The sequence below is a fragment of the Vigna unguiculata genome, chromosome 3 (assembly GCF_037176805.1).
Source record: "Vigna unguiculata cultivar grain cowpea cultivar isolate G323 ecotype 2 chromosome 3, ASM3717680v1, whole genome shotgun sequence".
NCBI lineage: Eukaryota > Viridiplantae > Streptophyta > Magnoliopsida > Fabales > Fabaceae > Vigna > Vigna unguiculata.
Genome location: NC_140794.1, coordinates 37,861,128 through 37,878,041, shown reverse-complemented (window position 1 = coordinate 37,878,041; position 16,914 = coordinate 37,861,128). Strand labels below are relative to the sequence as shown.

The 16,914-nt window shown below is 29.1% G+C and overlaps 1 protein-coding gene, 1 long non-coding RNA gene and 1 pseudogene across 3 annotated transcripts; 1 reads left to right on the top strand and 2 right to left on the bottom strand.

The window, feature by feature from the left end:
• The first annotated feature begins 7,685 nt into the window (after window positions 1-7,685).
• LOC146887817 (uncharacterized) lies at window positions 7,686-10,201 on the top strand. 2 transcript variants are annotated; one of them, XR_014993359.1, is made up of 6 exons: window positions 7,686-7,911; window positions 8,050-8,080; window positions 8,194-8,224; window positions 8,324-8,354; window positions 8,776-8,831; window positions 9,921-10,201. It is a non-coding gene; the product is annotated as an uncharacterized LOC146887817 (long non-coding RNA). The 2 variants fall into 2 exon arrangements; XR_014993358.1 differs by lacking the exon at window positions 8,776-8,831 and having other exon boundaries at window positions 8,324-8,484.
• A 3,422-nt stretch (window positions 10,202-13,623) lies between these two features.
• On the bottom strand, window positions 13,624-14,842 carry LOC146887816 (uncharacterized; annotated as a pseudogene).
• A 200-nt stretch (window positions 14,843-15,042) lies between these two features.
• LOC146887815 (uncharacterized) lies at window positions 15,043-16,793 on the bottom strand. Its single transcript, XM_085670412.1, has 2 exons — window positions 16,386-16,793; window positions 15,043-16,338 (listed from the first exon to the last, which is right to left on the bottom strand). The coding sequence occupies exons 1-2, from the start codon at window positions 16,791-16,793 to the stop codon at window positions 15,043-15,045; spliced, it is 1,704 nt and encodes a 567-aa protein (XP_085526538.1).
• Between the last annotated feature and the right edge of the window lie 121 nt (window positions 16,794-16,914).

The window sequence follows — 16,914 nt, the reverse complement described above, 5'->3', positions numbered from 1 at the left end:
ACTTTTTAATAAAAATTTCACGATGGCCGCGAATGGAAAAAACTCTTCCATATGAAATCTCTTTCCTCATTCTTCTCGAAACTTCTCTCCATGCTTTCGCCATCTCCTGGATTGATGTTTGTTGTCGCGCTTTTGATGGTTCTTCTCCACGATCCATCCATTACAAATGTTCGGTTTTATCCCTCTCTATCTCGCATTGGTTCATATTTAGGATTTGGTGGGGCTTTTGTTAAACTTTTTACTAAAAACTAGGAGACTGACCCGTGCATATGCACGGGTCTTTTTTTTTTTCTTTTTCTTTTTTTTAAATAATATAATTGATATTATATTTATTATTTATAGAAAATGTGTAATTAATTTTTAAATAAAAATTTTTAAGACAAAAGAAATAAAAAATATACATTTTTAATAGTAACTTATGCGTACATTTTTTTATTTAAATATAATATAAAATTATCTCCTAAAAGTATGATATTATAGTTTTATAAATTTTATAATAATATTTATAGTTTATGGTCATTGTATTTTTTTTATTTTGTATATTAAGTAGTAAAATATATGTAATGAAATATCATGAAAATTATGTTATATTGTTATAAATGTTGTTATTAAAGTAACGAAGTAGTAAGTACTAAATCTAAATGATGTAATAATAATTTCATTTTAAAGTATAATAAATAAAATTGATATCAAATATAGTGCAGTTAATTGATTTTACGAAATAATTATTATAATAGCTTGTGACCCAAGTAGGAATGATAAATAAACTCGCGTTCGTGGATATTGCCTGAACTCGTACTTATTTTTACGGGAAATCCCGACCTTGACTGGGTATGGTATGGATATGGGGATGTACATATTTGTCCCGTCCCCGTCCTCATACCCGTCAAACTACTACTTAATATAAAAAAATTATCATTTTTACTCTATTATTATTTCATTTGAAGAAATATTTTATTTCGCTAAAATAATTTTCGTTATTTATAAACTATTAGTTATGTTGATATTTAAAAAGTTTTCTTAGATCTCTAAAGTATTTTTCATTTTAACATACCCTTGATTATATGTAATATAAAAAAATTATCATTTTTACTCTATTATTATTTCAATTGAAGAAATATTTTGTTTCGCTAAAATAATTTTCGTTATTTCTAAACCATTAGTTATGTTGATATTTAAAAAGTTTTCTTAGATCTCTAATGTATTTTTCATTTTAACATACCCTTGATTATATAGTTGTTTTCCTTCGTGTGATTTCATTCAATGGTCTCTCAAATTGTTTCTAAGACACACATTTGATAATTTTTTAATATTTTTATTTTCATAATGTAAAATACTATTTTGACATATTTTATATAATTATCTTTTATTTTTTAACTCATTGTCATACTTTGATTTTGTCACTATAATTGTATAAATAAATTTTAAAACTTTATTATTATTAGTTTAATATTTGTTCTTTGCATTATTTGGGTCAAGTGCTTTATTATAACTTTTATTAGTATATAAAAAAAGATTCATTATAATTTAAAAAATAAAATTGAAGTAAAGATACATTTAACATATATTTTAATATGAATATCTGTTTTCTTTTATATTTTTTTTAAACAAATTAAATTTTATCAACTACAATTCATTAATGTTTGCAAATTTAACAGAAGTTTTGGTTCTCATGAAATTTTATTTGGTTTTCTAATTTGAAATATATACAATTATAACATAATTTTTTTATAAATATTTGATATTGAAGAAACAACCCTCCACTTAATATTGAATATTTAATAATATTATGTTTCCTATGCCCTAATTTTTTATTATTTTATGAAAAATTAATTAATATTAAAACAGTAAGAAAACTAGTATGAATATGGGTACAAGTATATACCCGTTACCCTATGGGGATGAGGATGAGGATGAGGATGGGGATGAGACAAAAGTTTGATACCCGTTGGGTCGGATATGGGGATGAGGATGAATGTTTTTTATGGGGATGTGTATGGGATAGCGAAACTCGTCCTTGCCCCGTCTTGTTGCCATCCTTAGACCCGAGCGTGTACACACTTTTTTTTTGTTTTTTTGTTTTATTTCAAATCTTTGTAGAATAATAATATAATTGTTATTATATTTATTTAACCATTAAATATAATAATAATAATAATATTAATATTAATATAAATTTTAAAAATTTTAAAAGATTAAAAATCTATTTAGCAAAAGTATTTAGTATAACAACGTTTTTATAATTAAAAAAAACTTATATTAATAACACCACTATGAATAATAATAATAATAATAATAATCTATAACAATATATAAAGGGAATTTCCCTTTTTGTGTCCACATTTCAAAATACCAATTTTATCCTTTAAATATAATAATTTATTAAATTTTTAAAAATTGACTGTTACTTTTACAAGATTTTTATAAGATCGGATGTCTCTGCTTCTTCTCTTCGTCTTTATTTATTAATGGTTATTCTTTCGTCTGTTATCATATATTTCACTTCATTTTTAATAAATATAATTATATAATTTTAATTTATATATTAACTTAATAACATTATAATATTATCACCTACTAATATAATAACACGCATATTTAAAAAATGCATACACACAGGCGCTATCGCGCCTGTGTGTACGCTAGTAATACTAAAAATAATAATGATACCAATAATACAAACTAATGATAATAATAATGTTTATGCTATAAATATTAATGTCAATGTTATACTAAGGTTAATTTTAACGATAATATAATCTATAATTATATATAAAGATATACATCAATAACAAAACAAATAAAAATGACAACTAATTGAAATATGATCTTATAGTAAATAAAATTAAAATGTGTGTCTAACTATAATAATAATAATAATAATAATAATAATAATAATATCATTATATTAATATCCCGTAGTGTTAATAATAACAATACAACAACTAAATATATAAAAAGATACACATTTTTTGTGTTCTTTTTCTATTTTACAATTTTATCCTGTTAATTATAATTTTTTAAATTTAAATAATTATTCATAATAAAAAATTAATTGTCAGTTTTATCATTTAACTAATATAGAGATAAAATAAATAATAAAAAAAATAAAAAGTACAAGTAATTGAGATATGATCTCGTCATAAATACAAATAAAATGTCTAACCATAATAATACTGACAATAATAATAATAATAATAATAATAATAATAACAATAATAATATCATTATAATAATATTGCGTAGTGATAATAATAATAATAATAATAATAATAATAATAATAATAATATTACAACTACATATTTAAAGAGATAAACATCTTTGATATCCTCTTTTGGTTCTTCTCCACAATCCATCCATTACAAATGTTCGGTTTTATCCCTCTCTATCTCGCATTGGTTCATATTCAGGGTTTGGTGGGGCTTTTGTTAAACTTTTTACTAAAAATAGTTGTTGTTTTTTATTTTTCAATTTAAAAATACTTTTTTAAATAAACTTTATTTTATATAGTTGTTTAATCTTTTTAAAGGATTAAAAAAGTAAGAATAAGTAAAGAATACACTTTTTAATTTGGTCAAGTATATTTTTGTTCTTGAATTTTAATCTAAAATTGAAATTCATTCCTATCCGAAAATTCAATATATTTTGGTTCCTATTTTTTTATGTGTCAAATGCGTTTCATGATAACATTAAAGTTGTTTATATCATTTGATATATACTCAACTTAATATTGGTTGGAAAAGGATTTGACACATAAAAAAAAGTAAAAAGTTATCATACTTGAATTAAGAGGTCTATATTCATTATTTTTAAAATTAAAAAAAAATTAAAATTTCAAACGTGACAAATTTCAATATTAGATCAAAATTTAGATATTAAAAACGTAGTTAATCTTTTAATTTTTATTTTATATAATTATAAAGTTAGTGGCATGAAGAAAAGTTTTAATTCCGGTAAATCTATCTATAATACAATTGAAAGTATCACAAAAAGCAAAATGTTACACGTGTCATCTTCTTAGCAATTCTTCAATTTCAGATTTCAAAATTTCTTTACCTCTTAAAGTAGTTTTTACACGTGTCTTCCCAGTAAAAATTCTCAACCCATCTTTCTCACTTTCCACCACACTCACTTTTTTCATCTCTCTTCACTTTCCATCTCTCGAACCCTACCATGTCTTTCGCACTCTCCACTTCTTTGCCTCTTCAAACCCTAGCCACCTCTCTCGCTGCCTTAAACGCTCTCCCTCGCTTTGCCTCCACAAACGCTCTCCACCTCTAACGCTATTTGTTGGAAATATTTTAATATAATTTAAAAAATAAATAATTAAAATAAAAATTCTACTGTTACTCATGTTTTTATAGACCTTTAATTTATGGGTTAATGTGTTTTATGATTAACGGCTATATTTTTATTATAATTTACTCCTTTGTCTCCTTTTGCTACCTATAAATACCACCTAGGTGCATGGAAAAAAAAAAACAACAACAACAGAGACAACAAACACTAGAGTTTTTCTTAAAAGTGTTCTTCTTTACTTCTCTATATTATCTTTAAGACAGTGGTGTTCATAAGGTTTGGAGATCCTTCGCTGCACTCGATCGATCTGACGGGTTATTGTATCTTGGAAGAGAAACACATATGAGTGTGTATTTGTTTAGCCCTGTGCAGTAGGAGCGTTTTCTCTTTAAGGATAGCGTTATGCGTGCCTCAACCCAGGATATTTCTACTTCTTACCTTTTATCTATTATTTATTATTGTTATAATAATTATCAAGTCTCTAATTAATATTCTTTGATTTATCTATATATGTCTCAGTGTTATTATTGCTTTAATAATTATTGTTATATCATTTTATATTTTTATTATTATTAGTATTATTTGAGTAATCAATTTTCTAACATTCTTAGAGAGAAAAGTTATCTTGTTATTTCTATTTTTTGATTACTCATTTGTATTCAATTCTAAAATGAAAAACAATATAAAGTTGAAGACTGCAAAACACATTTTGGGAACTAATGTGTTTCTTATGGTTATAATTAAATCAGTTTCAACTAAGCCTAAAAATTTATGTGTATAATTGTTTCTATTTCTATTGGTAATAATAAATGAAATTATGAATAAATGAATTTTTTGGCTCATTGAATAATTTTTTTGTGATGTTTATAGCTAATATTTTTGTTATATTAATTTATGCTTTAATATTGTCTATTCTTACCATTGATAAAGATGTTCTATATCATGTATATATTTTATGTGTTTGTATGAAAATAATTATAAAATAATTTGTGTTACTAAAACTACTATTGTGTTATGGAAAATACTTGAACTAAACTTTGCATTTGCAAAGAGAAAAAAAAATTAGCTAGATATTTATATGAAAAAAAGTGACTGATAATAAAGATAATCTTTATCAAATTTATGAATTCAAAATTATTGAGAAGATTGATTAGAGACCATTCAAATTATGAAATTTTGAGGTACAAAATTAATTAAATAGAGAAATGACAATACATGTATATATAAATGAGTGTTTTGTGTGAAATTCATGGTATTATTCATTAAGTAACATCTTCACATAGTGTATGGTGTTAATATAATGGTGCAGTGAAAGAAAGAAAATAATGTTTTGATATGGTAAATATTATTCTACAGGTTCTAGCTTGCCTAACATTATATTAGTGAAATTTTATATCTTGCTTACCATATTTTGAACACAAAAAATTGAGATAAAACTTTTTATGAGTTTTGAAAGAAAAAAGAACCACATTTAAAATATTTCAAAGTGTTGGGGTGTCTTGCAATGGTTAACATACTTGTTAATAAAAAAATCTTGGTTATATATTATAGAGTGAATGAATATATATCTCACTGTTTTGCCATCTAGTGATAATATTATTTTGTGTTTCTTCTAGTTATGGTAATATGTCCAATTTCTTGAGATGATTGAAGGATAATGTAAATTGGATATTGATTTTGGTGGCACAAAATCACCTATTGGTTATGGTTATGTTTTAACCTTGGATGAAAATGCCCTATCATGGAAATATGTTAAAAAGTAGTTCTTTTGTCATGATCTGCTATGCAAGCATAAATTATTTATATTTTCAATGCATCCTCATAATCAAATTGTTATATTTAATGTTTTTAGTAAAAATGTCAATAAAAAATGACATATAAGAATGAGAGACAAATGTATTAGAAATTTAATTACTCATGGTATTGTCTCTATTGACTTTGTCAGGTCAGAAAGAAATATTGCAGATACGCTTATCAAAGGGTTGATGCATCAACAAAAAGAGTTTAAGTCATCGAGGGGAATGAGACTATAGCCCATAAATTAGTTGCAACAATGGACACCCATCTCCACATGAATGGCGATCCCATGGAATGGAGTTCAATGGGTAACAACGAAGTTGTTGTTGACTAAAATACACAAAATAATTTGATTAAATTTTATGTCTCATTCCTATGGCGAGGTGTACTATAAATTGTGGCAATAATTAGGTTGAGGTATGTGCATTATTATGCTTATTTTATAAAATACCTCTTAATAAACCCAATGGTTGAGGTATCTGCATTATTATGCTTATTTTATAAAATACCTCTTAATAAACCCAATGACAATTATTGTAGGGGTGTGAGTCACAAACCACCCTTTGAGGGTTTACCTAGTGAGTGTGATGGTGGGCCGCCATTGTGAGACATGGATAAGTCTCTAAGTGACACTCATGAAACAAGATACATGCACAAGGCCGTAACATGCACCCACTAATTAGAACCTATAATGAACACCGATATTGTATGTGTTATTTACTAAAACCCAGTCAAAAGGGATGTAGTTCAAGACAATCAAGTCTCTGCATTTTCTTGGGTGGAAGTTTATGAGCACTAGGTGTAAGGGTCAGACCCAGAAGGTTCCTTACACTGAACTACAATATTTTGTTTTAAAAGATAATATATTTATTTTATTTTATTTTTTAAATTATGTGGGGGATTTTTGGAAATATTTTAATATAATTTAAAAAATAAATAATTAAAATAAAAATTCTATTGTTACTCATGTTTTTATAGACCTTTAATTTATGGGTTAATGTGTTTTATGATTAACGGCTATATTTTTATTACAATTTACTCCTTTGTCTCCTTTTGCTACCTATAAATACCACCTAGGTGCATGAAAAAAAACAACAACAACAACATAGATAACAAACACTAGAGTTTTTTCTTAAAAGTGTTCTTCTTTACTTCTCTATATTATCTTTAAGATAGTGGTGTTCATAAGGTTTTGAGATCCTTCGCTGCACTCGATCGATCTGACGGGTTGTTGTATCTTGGGAGAGAAACACATATGATAAGAAACACATATGAGTGTGTATTTGTTTAGCCCTGTGCAGTAGGGCCGTTTTCTTTCTAAGGATAGCGCTATGCGTGCCTCAATCCAGGATATTTCTACTTCTTACCTTTTATCTATTATTTATTATTGTTATAATAATTATCAAGTCTCTAATTAATATTCTTTGATTTAAATATATGTCTCGATGTTATTATTGCTTTAATAATTATTATTATATCATTTTATATTTTTATTATTATTAGTATTATTTGAGTAATCAATTTTCTAACACTCTCCACCTCTCTTCCTTCTCAAACGCATTCGACCTCCACCTCTAACGCTCTCCACCTCTCTTCCTTCTCAAACGCATTTGACATCTCTACCGCCTCAAACCCTCTCGACGTCTCTTGCGATTCAAACCCTCTCCAGTTCTGTACCGCATGAAACCCTACCATTTCAATCTCATATCTTCTTCGAATCGCACTCACCTCTTCCTTCTCGCAGATCTTTTATTTCTGGTTTAGAGTGATGTTTTGCTCTCAGATTCATGAGCATCGTCAAGCACATCAAAAAGGTAAAAACTTTTCTGATATTTTTCGTTCTTCTACCATATTTGTTCTTCTCGCAGACCTTTTCTTCTTCTCCAAGATCTGAATACTTTGAATACTCTTTTATGTTTTTTTGTCTCTAATAAATGAATGCTTTTTGGCAGATAGATGAAATGTGTCAAGAACACAATAAAGGTTGAAACTTTTGTTCTTCTTGCGTTGTTCTTCTCGTGTATCTTTTGTTCTTCTCTTAGATCTGAATATTTTTTTATGTTTTTTTTCTCTGATGAACGAATGTTTTCTAGCAGATGGATGAACTATTCCAATAACACAATAAAGGTCGAAGCTTTTTGTTCTTCTTGCGAATTTTTTCTTCTTCTCTCAATCTGAATACTTTTTTATGTTATTTTTCTCTGATGAATGAATGCTTTCTGTCAGATGGATGAACGGGTTGAGGAACACAATAAAGGTAGAAACTTTTGTTCTTCTCGCGGATCTTTTCTTCTTCTCCCAGATCTTAATAATTTTTTGTGTTTTTTTTTCTCTAATGAATGCATGTTTTCTAAGAGATGGATGAATTGTTCAAGAACGCAATAAAGGTATACGTTTTTATTCTTCCCATGAATCTTTTCTCCTTCTCCTGGATATAAATACTTTTTTATGTTTTTTTTTCTCTGATGGATGATTTCTTTCTGTCAAATTGATGAAATGTTTGAAGAACACGATAAATGTACAAGCTTTTCTTCTTCTCGCGATTTTTTTTTTCTTCTCCCAAATTTGAATTTTTTGTGAATCGTTTTTGCTTCTACCACCTGTATGTAATGTTGTATGTCTTCTTTCTTCTTCTTTTTTATCAATGCAGTTTTGATGCTTAATGTTGGTGTTGATAGGCAAGGATTATTTTTTTAGATTATTGGTGCTCTGAGATGAAGTTGACGAGGAAATGGTTAGTTTTCGAGTTTTTCTTTCAAAATCTAATCTTAAATCCAATAATTCACAACAGTAATTGTTTAGTTTCAAATAAGATTTCGTAATCCAGGATAATATTGCATATGAATGAGATTATATAATTCTAAGAATGAGTTTTTATTTGGTTGATTGATGGGTAACTTTTGATACTTATTATTAGTGTTGGCAGGCAAGGATTTGTTTTTTTGGAGGTTAGTCATGCTATCAAAGATGAAGTTGAAGAGTAAAATGGAACTTTAATGGTTAATTTTTGGGTTTTTTTGTCTTCTCTGATTGTCTGTTTGAGTATTTGTTGGTTCTATTTATCTTTGTTTCAAATGAATGTTAACTTCATTGTTTTTTTTTATATCTGAATGGATTTTTCATTCATATCCATCAACTCATTAGTATCATATCTTCTTGAGCTCCTTTATTGCTCCATATTAACTCCTATCTTTGTAAATATATTTGGCAAATCTTTGTGTACAAGATCAAACTGATATTGTCTCTGGAATTTTACATGTTGAAATTGCTCCAGTGGAAATGGTGGCTATTTGTTTTTTAAATTTGATCACACACCCAAAATTACTCCTCTAATTCTCTCTTGCACCTAAAATTATTCAAAATGTTTTTGAATTCAAAATTTGAATTTCAATTATTGCATCCACATCTATGGTACCTTTACAACTCATTTATATGTACACCTCTAGACTTTGTTCAAATTTATGCTTTTATAACAACAACTTGCCAAACATGGAAATTGGACAAACTGGTGAGGTTGAAGTTGGAGAAAAGAGCTGAAGATTAGAGCAGTTGAACATGTAGTTTAGGTTTGAATCCTTCGCAGAAGGCAAAAGTCAAGTCATAGGTTTGTTCTTGGATTTCCTAATGATACTTGATTTTTAACATATAAGTTTTAACTACTTATACTCATTCTTGTATTTGCAATTATTATCATACAAGAGTTAAAAAGTGAAGTTTAGTAGGTATAATATGAAAGTTTGGGGAGAATTGGTTTCAATATTCAATAGATTGTTTATTTTTTAATATTTTGTTTTATTTATGTTAATGTTGTTTTTCTTTTCAGGGACATATTTTGATAATTTGAGGAGAAGGAAGACTTTTAGCATGGAGTGGTGTTGGATATGTAAAGTTGACTGTGAAACGGTAGAAACATAAAGGAGCACAAGAACATGACTATGAATATGGTTAAGACAATCAAATTTTTAATCATCATAGACTTTTAACTATTGGTGCTCTTTTTCATTTTATGTTTTGACACATATTAGAGTAATGTTTGGAATTTTGATCCATTTAATATACATATTTTCTTTACTGAGAGTTGATTTTTGTTATCAATTTTTTATTTGTTAGGCCTTCTTATGTAAATGTAAATGTATCTATTAATTTTACTCAAGTTTCTGTCCTATAGTGATGACATGATTGACTTCAGAGATATTATGATTCTAATGTGAATGAATTGTAAACTTTTGCACTTCATATTTTTTTTATTGCGTATGATGCTTGACTTATTTATTTTTAATTTTTTTTTTGTAATTTTATTGTTTTGAAAATTAATTACAGGCTTTTGGTTGATGCAAAAGAGTTTTTAACCTTATGTGATGAAGTCTACAAATTCTATAATAGTTCTTGATTCAATCGTATAAAGTCGTCATTCTTTCAATATGTATATAATCCTTTACTCTTTCTTTCCTTCCTTTGCTAAATAAAACTTGAATTTTTGCATATTGAGTTTCAAATTTTTTTTGAGTACAAATTTTGATGTAAAGTACGAATGTGAAGTCGAATCGAATGAGAGAAGTTCAAGAGGAAGGAAGAGTATGGAAAAAGGTCAAAAAAAGAAAAGAAAGAAAAAGAGTCTATTTTAAATATGAAATTTAAATAAAAATATAAGGAAAGTAGCTTTAGTCCTTGCCTTTTTATTTTGGGTTATTACTAGATTTTGATTGTAGAGGGAAAAGTTTTGTTAAAACCTCTTATTTGAAATGGTTTAAAAAATTTTATGTTCATATATTTGTAATAAATTACTTTTAAAATCTTTCACAAATTAATCAATTAATTCTATTAATTATTTTAAATTTCTTTAATTACTTTTAGATTTCTTTAATCCATATATTTTCTAAATTGGATTCTTCTATTTTTGAATTTAAATAATCTGACATTATTTGAATCCATATGTTTGCAACCATTACTTATATGAATTGTAAAAACAGTTTCCATTAATTATTTTGATTTTTTTATTATTTACATTATTTAATCATATTTTGTTCAATTATTATTACCATTATTAAATACATGTTTTTTTACTAAATAATATTTTTTTCAAAATCAGAAAATAGTAAATTTCAAAGTACACACATTTTGAAGAAAAATAAAAATAATATTAAATAATTATATCAATATTTTAATTAATATAACAAAGTTAAGTAAATAATTTAAAAAATATATATAAAAAGAATTGAAAGAAATATATTTTAAACAAGAAGACTTACATATATAATTTTTTATTGTTTATATGAATTGTTAAAAACAGTTTCCATTAATTATTTTGATTTTTTTATTATTTACATTATTTAATCATATTTTGTTCAATTATTATTACCATTATTAAATACATGATTTTTACTAAATAATATTTTTTTTTTCAAAATCATAAAATAGCAAATTTCAACGTACACACATTTTGAAGAAAAATAAAAATAATATTATATAATTATATCAATATTTTAATTAATATAACAAAGTTAAGTAAATAATTTTCAACAAAATATAAAAAGAATTGAAAGAGATATATTTTAAACAAGAAAACTTACATATATAATTTTTTTATTGTTTAGTGTACTTCATTTAAAATATGAATTGTTATATTTTTAATTTGACTTTTTAGCAATATATATATATATATATATAACTAAATTATGTTTTTATAATATTATACTTTTAATCCATCGTATTTAAGTAAACTTTGTCAGGAATAAGTATCAATAACCGATTCAACGATTTAATAAGAACCACTTTTAAATACATACTTTTTATTTGGTAATATTTTATTATAAAAGAATTATAATATTGTTTGTTTTAAAATTGATATCTATTTCATTATGTTTATGATTTATTCAATTATATTTTAAGTTTTTTTTTTATGTTTATTTTATATTGAGAAAGAATTATAAAGATAACAATTAAAATTATTCAATTATTATAATTATTTATTTATATACCTAAAATACAATTATTATACAAACAATATTTGAATACATATGCTTCATACACATACACTTTATTAATGATATTATACTGCAATTCAATCTTTATCTAAACACGAATCAATTGATTTATTATAGGGTTAATTATGATTTTCGTCCCTCAAGTATTATGCGATTTTGTTTTTAGTCCCCTAACTAACGTTTGCTCCAATTTGGTCCCTCATGTTTTGAAACGATTGGAAATAGTCCTCCTTTTTGGACGCCGTTAATTTTATTTGACACCTCACAAACGAACTGCCACGTATGGATCCCGTTTTAAGCTGTGTAAGTAGAGTGTGTTTCTGCACGTGCTAATTAAAGAGAAGCTCATCCAAATAAAAGAGGGGTTGGGAAATTTAGAAACCCTAAAATTGAAATTTGTGAATTGGGGCTTCGGATAGTGAGGAATTGCTGCATATCGTCACTGGGCAGGCAAAGTTTGGCATAGTTATTGCGTTCTTGACTGATGAAGAGTGGTAGCAAAGGGTTTCCATGTACGCCGCGGAATACAGGTTCGAAAATGTCGCAAAGTTGTGCGTCATCTTCAGAAATGTCATCCAAAGTCTGTGGGTGTGGGGAAAGATTGTTGCTCCTAAAGGCATCTACTATGAGAAACAAAGGGAGATTATTTTGGAGATGTCGAAATTGGGCTGTAAGTTTCAAATCCCGTGACTTATTGGATGTTGCTTTTGTATTTGTGGTAATGGTTTCATCTTTTTCTTTCGCAGACCAATTCACATTGTAATTACTTTGAATGGGTTGACGATGAGGAATCTGATTTTCAAGGGAAAGGAAAAGAAAGTGAAGCCAGTGGTGGAAAAAGAGTTTATGGTGGGAAAGAAGGTGAAGAAGATGAAGTTTCTTTGAAAAGGGAGAAAATTATGCTTGATTTGATGAAGAAAAATGAGAAGTTGAAGATGAAATTGCAACAAGAGAAAAAAATTGGGACATTCCTGTTTTTTTAATTTGTGATATCGTGGGTCTCAACAATTGTAATGGTGTTCATGCTGTTGTTCAAAGTTAATTGCAATGTTTGAGATTACTGTAGTGGGAAGTTTTTTGTAGTTGTGATTATGATATTATTGGAATTGTAATGGAATTTCAAACTTTTGGTTACTGTTATGTCTTAGTATTTGCAATGAAAATGGAACTTGTAGCTGTGATTATTATGCGTTTACTGTTATCATGAATATCAGATTCTGAAAATTTTCCTTAATACCACATTCAGGGAATTGAAACAAAACTCACTGCAATGAAATAATTACATCATGATTTACTGATAAATAGTTTTCATTCATAAACAATAAAACATAATCCAACAAACAGTAGCTGTCAATTAAGTCTAGCAAACAAGTGGTCCCAAATTGTTAATACAATAATGCAATAGTTCTGCAATCAAAAAAGTGGGTAACTTTCACTATGCCCAATATTCTAAAACAGTGGTCCACTATTATAATGCACTACATTACAGAAAAGTGGTCCACCATACAAAAAAATCAACAAAAAAACTTCATTCTTTCACATTCACGTGGGTTGTGCTGAAGTTGCAGTACTTGCTTGAGACCCTAAAACCCTTGTTCCCATTCTTCTTCTCCTTATGGTGGTTCGAGGTCTTTCTCCTTGGTTGGTGGATGCTGCAATCCGTGATGTGGATCTGGTTCTACTGGTGGAGCTAAGGTTTAATGTTCCTGCAGTGTTGCTTGCTGCACTACCAGTTGTATGCATCTGTCCCTGCCAATTTGGTATGAATTAAAGATTCAGAAGTTGTATTTAGGAATGAAAGAAATTGTAAGTAGTACAGATTTGTGTTTACCTTTCTGTTTTTGATTCCCCTTCTACAGCTTCTTATGTTATGGCCTAACTATTTGCACTTGCTACATTTGATGATGGTATTCTTCTTTGATAGTTTGGAATGGCTGACATGTTCATCAGCTTCCCTTCTTCTTAGCTTTTTTGGTCTCCTAGGTGGAGTCTTGTAAATGGGTGGCAGTAGTTCAGGTTCATTAGTTTTTGGCCAAAGTTGTTGTCCATTGATTGGGGTAATTTGAGGGCCATACGAAGCCTGGTAGGCATCCCTTTTGTAATAAGCATGAACATAATCCTCTGGGTTTTCAACCTTGTAATTAATGGCTGCCACAACATGCCTACAAGGTATACCAACTAAATCCCAAAAATAACAACTACAGCTATGGTTACTTAAATCAACAACAAATTTTTCCATAGTGAACCCCTGCGTCACTTCAAACTTAGAATCCCCTGCCCATACAGGAAGCCAATTCCCACTTTTTTCTATTTCCCTATCCAACCTTTTCTGTGGTTTTGGCATCACAGTTCCTGTATATGCATTGACTTTCTCTCTAAGGGTTGCAAACCTACTCATTATATATGATCTAATCCATTCCATCATAGTAATTATAGGTTTATCCCTAGCCAGTAAAATAGTACTATTAAATGACTCTGACAGATTATTCATCAAGACATCACATCTTGGATACATGCCGAATGTATGTTTACACCAAGACTCCCTAGGAATGGCAACTAACCAATTAAAAGCATCAGGGTTGATGTTTCTCAACTCACCCATCTTTTTTTCCCATCCTACATAGTATGTTGTCTTTGCTGCTCCCATCATCAAGTCCTTGATCACAACACCACCACCAAATTTCTTCTTGAAATTGCTATATAAGTGTCGCAAACAGAAATGATGCTCCACTCCATTCAAGATTTCCTCAAATACCGTCATTAGGCCCTGCACAAATTTAATTCAGAGGTAGAATTAGATATCAATTTGACATTCCAGATTAATTTAAATCAGAGTTTACTTTCCACTATGGTAGTTACCTTTTGTTGATCTGAAATAAATACCCATCTATGATTTCCAATGTCCCCAATATCTTCTAACAGCAATGTAAAGAACCACCTCCAAGTCTCCTTGCACTCATTTTATACTACTGCAAAAGCCAGCGGATAATATTGATCATTCGGGTCCCTACCCACTGCAACCAACAATTGACCACCATATGCTGTCTTCAAGTGGCAACCATCCACACCTATAAAGGGTCTGCATCCAGCCAAAAACCCTTGCTTACATCCATCTAAACACATGTAAAAACAGCCAAACCTAGGTGGCAGAGTTGGTTGAGGGTGATTTATCTTAATCTTGAAAGTTCCAGCTTTCACTCTCAATAATTCAGCCACATAGTCATATAAACGAGCATATTGTCGCTGACCATCCCCAACCAAACAGTCCATGGCAATCTGTTTTGCTTTCCCAGCCCTCCATGGTGTTATACCTACACTATATGTCTTCTTCACCTCATCAATAATTTGAGCCACAGTCATAATACCAACATTCATAATCCTGTCTATAAGGACCTGAGCAATCCAGCCCTTATTTGCATTTTTATTTCCAAATACCCTTCCACATTTATGACGCCCAATAAGTGTCTTGACTCTGTAGGTTTCCCTTCCTCCAACCCTGCTAGCCATGATTAGAAAACCATATTTCTTCTTGCAAATTGCCCTCACTCGCTTATGATCATTTTTAACAAACTTTACTTCTTTTCCATTAAGAACACTATGCTCCATTAAAGCTTGTTTAAAGTCCTTCAAAGATCCAAACTCCATTCCCAATTTAAATTTGAAGTCTTTATTCATATCTTCATGTCTGAACTTACTAAATTTGGGACCAACTGTGGCAGCACCCTCATCACTGTCAACATCAGAATCTAATTCATCTGATTCGTAGTCCTCATTAATGTCATGCACTCCAACATCTTCATTTGTCACAAATGCCCCTTCACCAATATCTCTTTTCCTCTTCACTCTGCTTGAATTCCGTTTGAATGATTTCCACCTATCTAAAACAAGCCCAAACTTCCTCACAGGTGGATCAATATCCATCCCAAACCCATCATCGTCTGCCACCCTCTCTTCTTCACTGTCATCTAATTTCTCTCCACCTAAACCTTCTTCATCTTCACAATTTACATCTTCAGCCACTACTTCCTCTTCTGCTATCACATTCTGTTGAGTCACATTTTCTACAGCCACTCCTTCCTCTTGAACTACCACATTATCTACAGCCACTTCTTCCTCTTCTACTACCACATTATTTGCAGCCACTTGTTCTTCTTCTACAACCACATTATGTACACCTATTCCCTCCTCTTCAATTATCACATTAGCTGCAGCCACTCCCTCCTCTTCAATTACCACATTAGCTGCAGCCACTCCCTCCTTTCAATTACCACATTAGCTGCAGCCAGTTCTTCCTCTTCTCCTACCACACTTTCTTCAACCAGTACTTCCTCTTGGTGTATAACATTCTCTTCACCCACTACCTCCTCTGCTACACCATCACAAATAAAGTGCACGACTTCAGGCTGACTAGGTACATGTTGAACGTATATATCAACCTCTTGCTTAGTCTCCTCTGCAAAGAAAGCCAAAGCCATTGCGTCCTTGTCATCATTCAGCGTGCGTAGATTGTTTAATAGCTTTTCTTTTGAACCCTTCCACCACAATTTAACATCACCCCCGTATTTAAACTCTTTGAGGATGCCCAATGCTTCAAAATAAGACCAAAAATCGGGGTCGATCCCTTTAACTACATGAATCTCACCCCCAACGTATTTTAATCCCTTATTCCTTTCGAATCGTCCCATATGATGAAAAGCAACTGCAAACCTCATTTCCAGCCCTACAATAGACAACCATACAAGGAACGAACTTACTTAGGTCGCGATTTATCGTAAAAAACCTTACTCCAATCAATACACAACCATACACGAACCAAAATATGAAACCAAACCA

Excerpts from the sequence above, each read along its gene's own strand:
- LOC146887815 (XM_085670412.1), bottom strand. The coding sequence starts at position 16,793 with ATGAGGTTTGCAGTTGCTTTTCATCATATGGGACGATTCGAAAGGAAT. Across the intron at positions 16,339-16,385 it reads TACTGGTTGAAGAAAGTGTG|GAGGGAGTGGCTGCAGCTAA; the intron begins GTAGGAGAAGAG and ends GGTAATTGAAAG.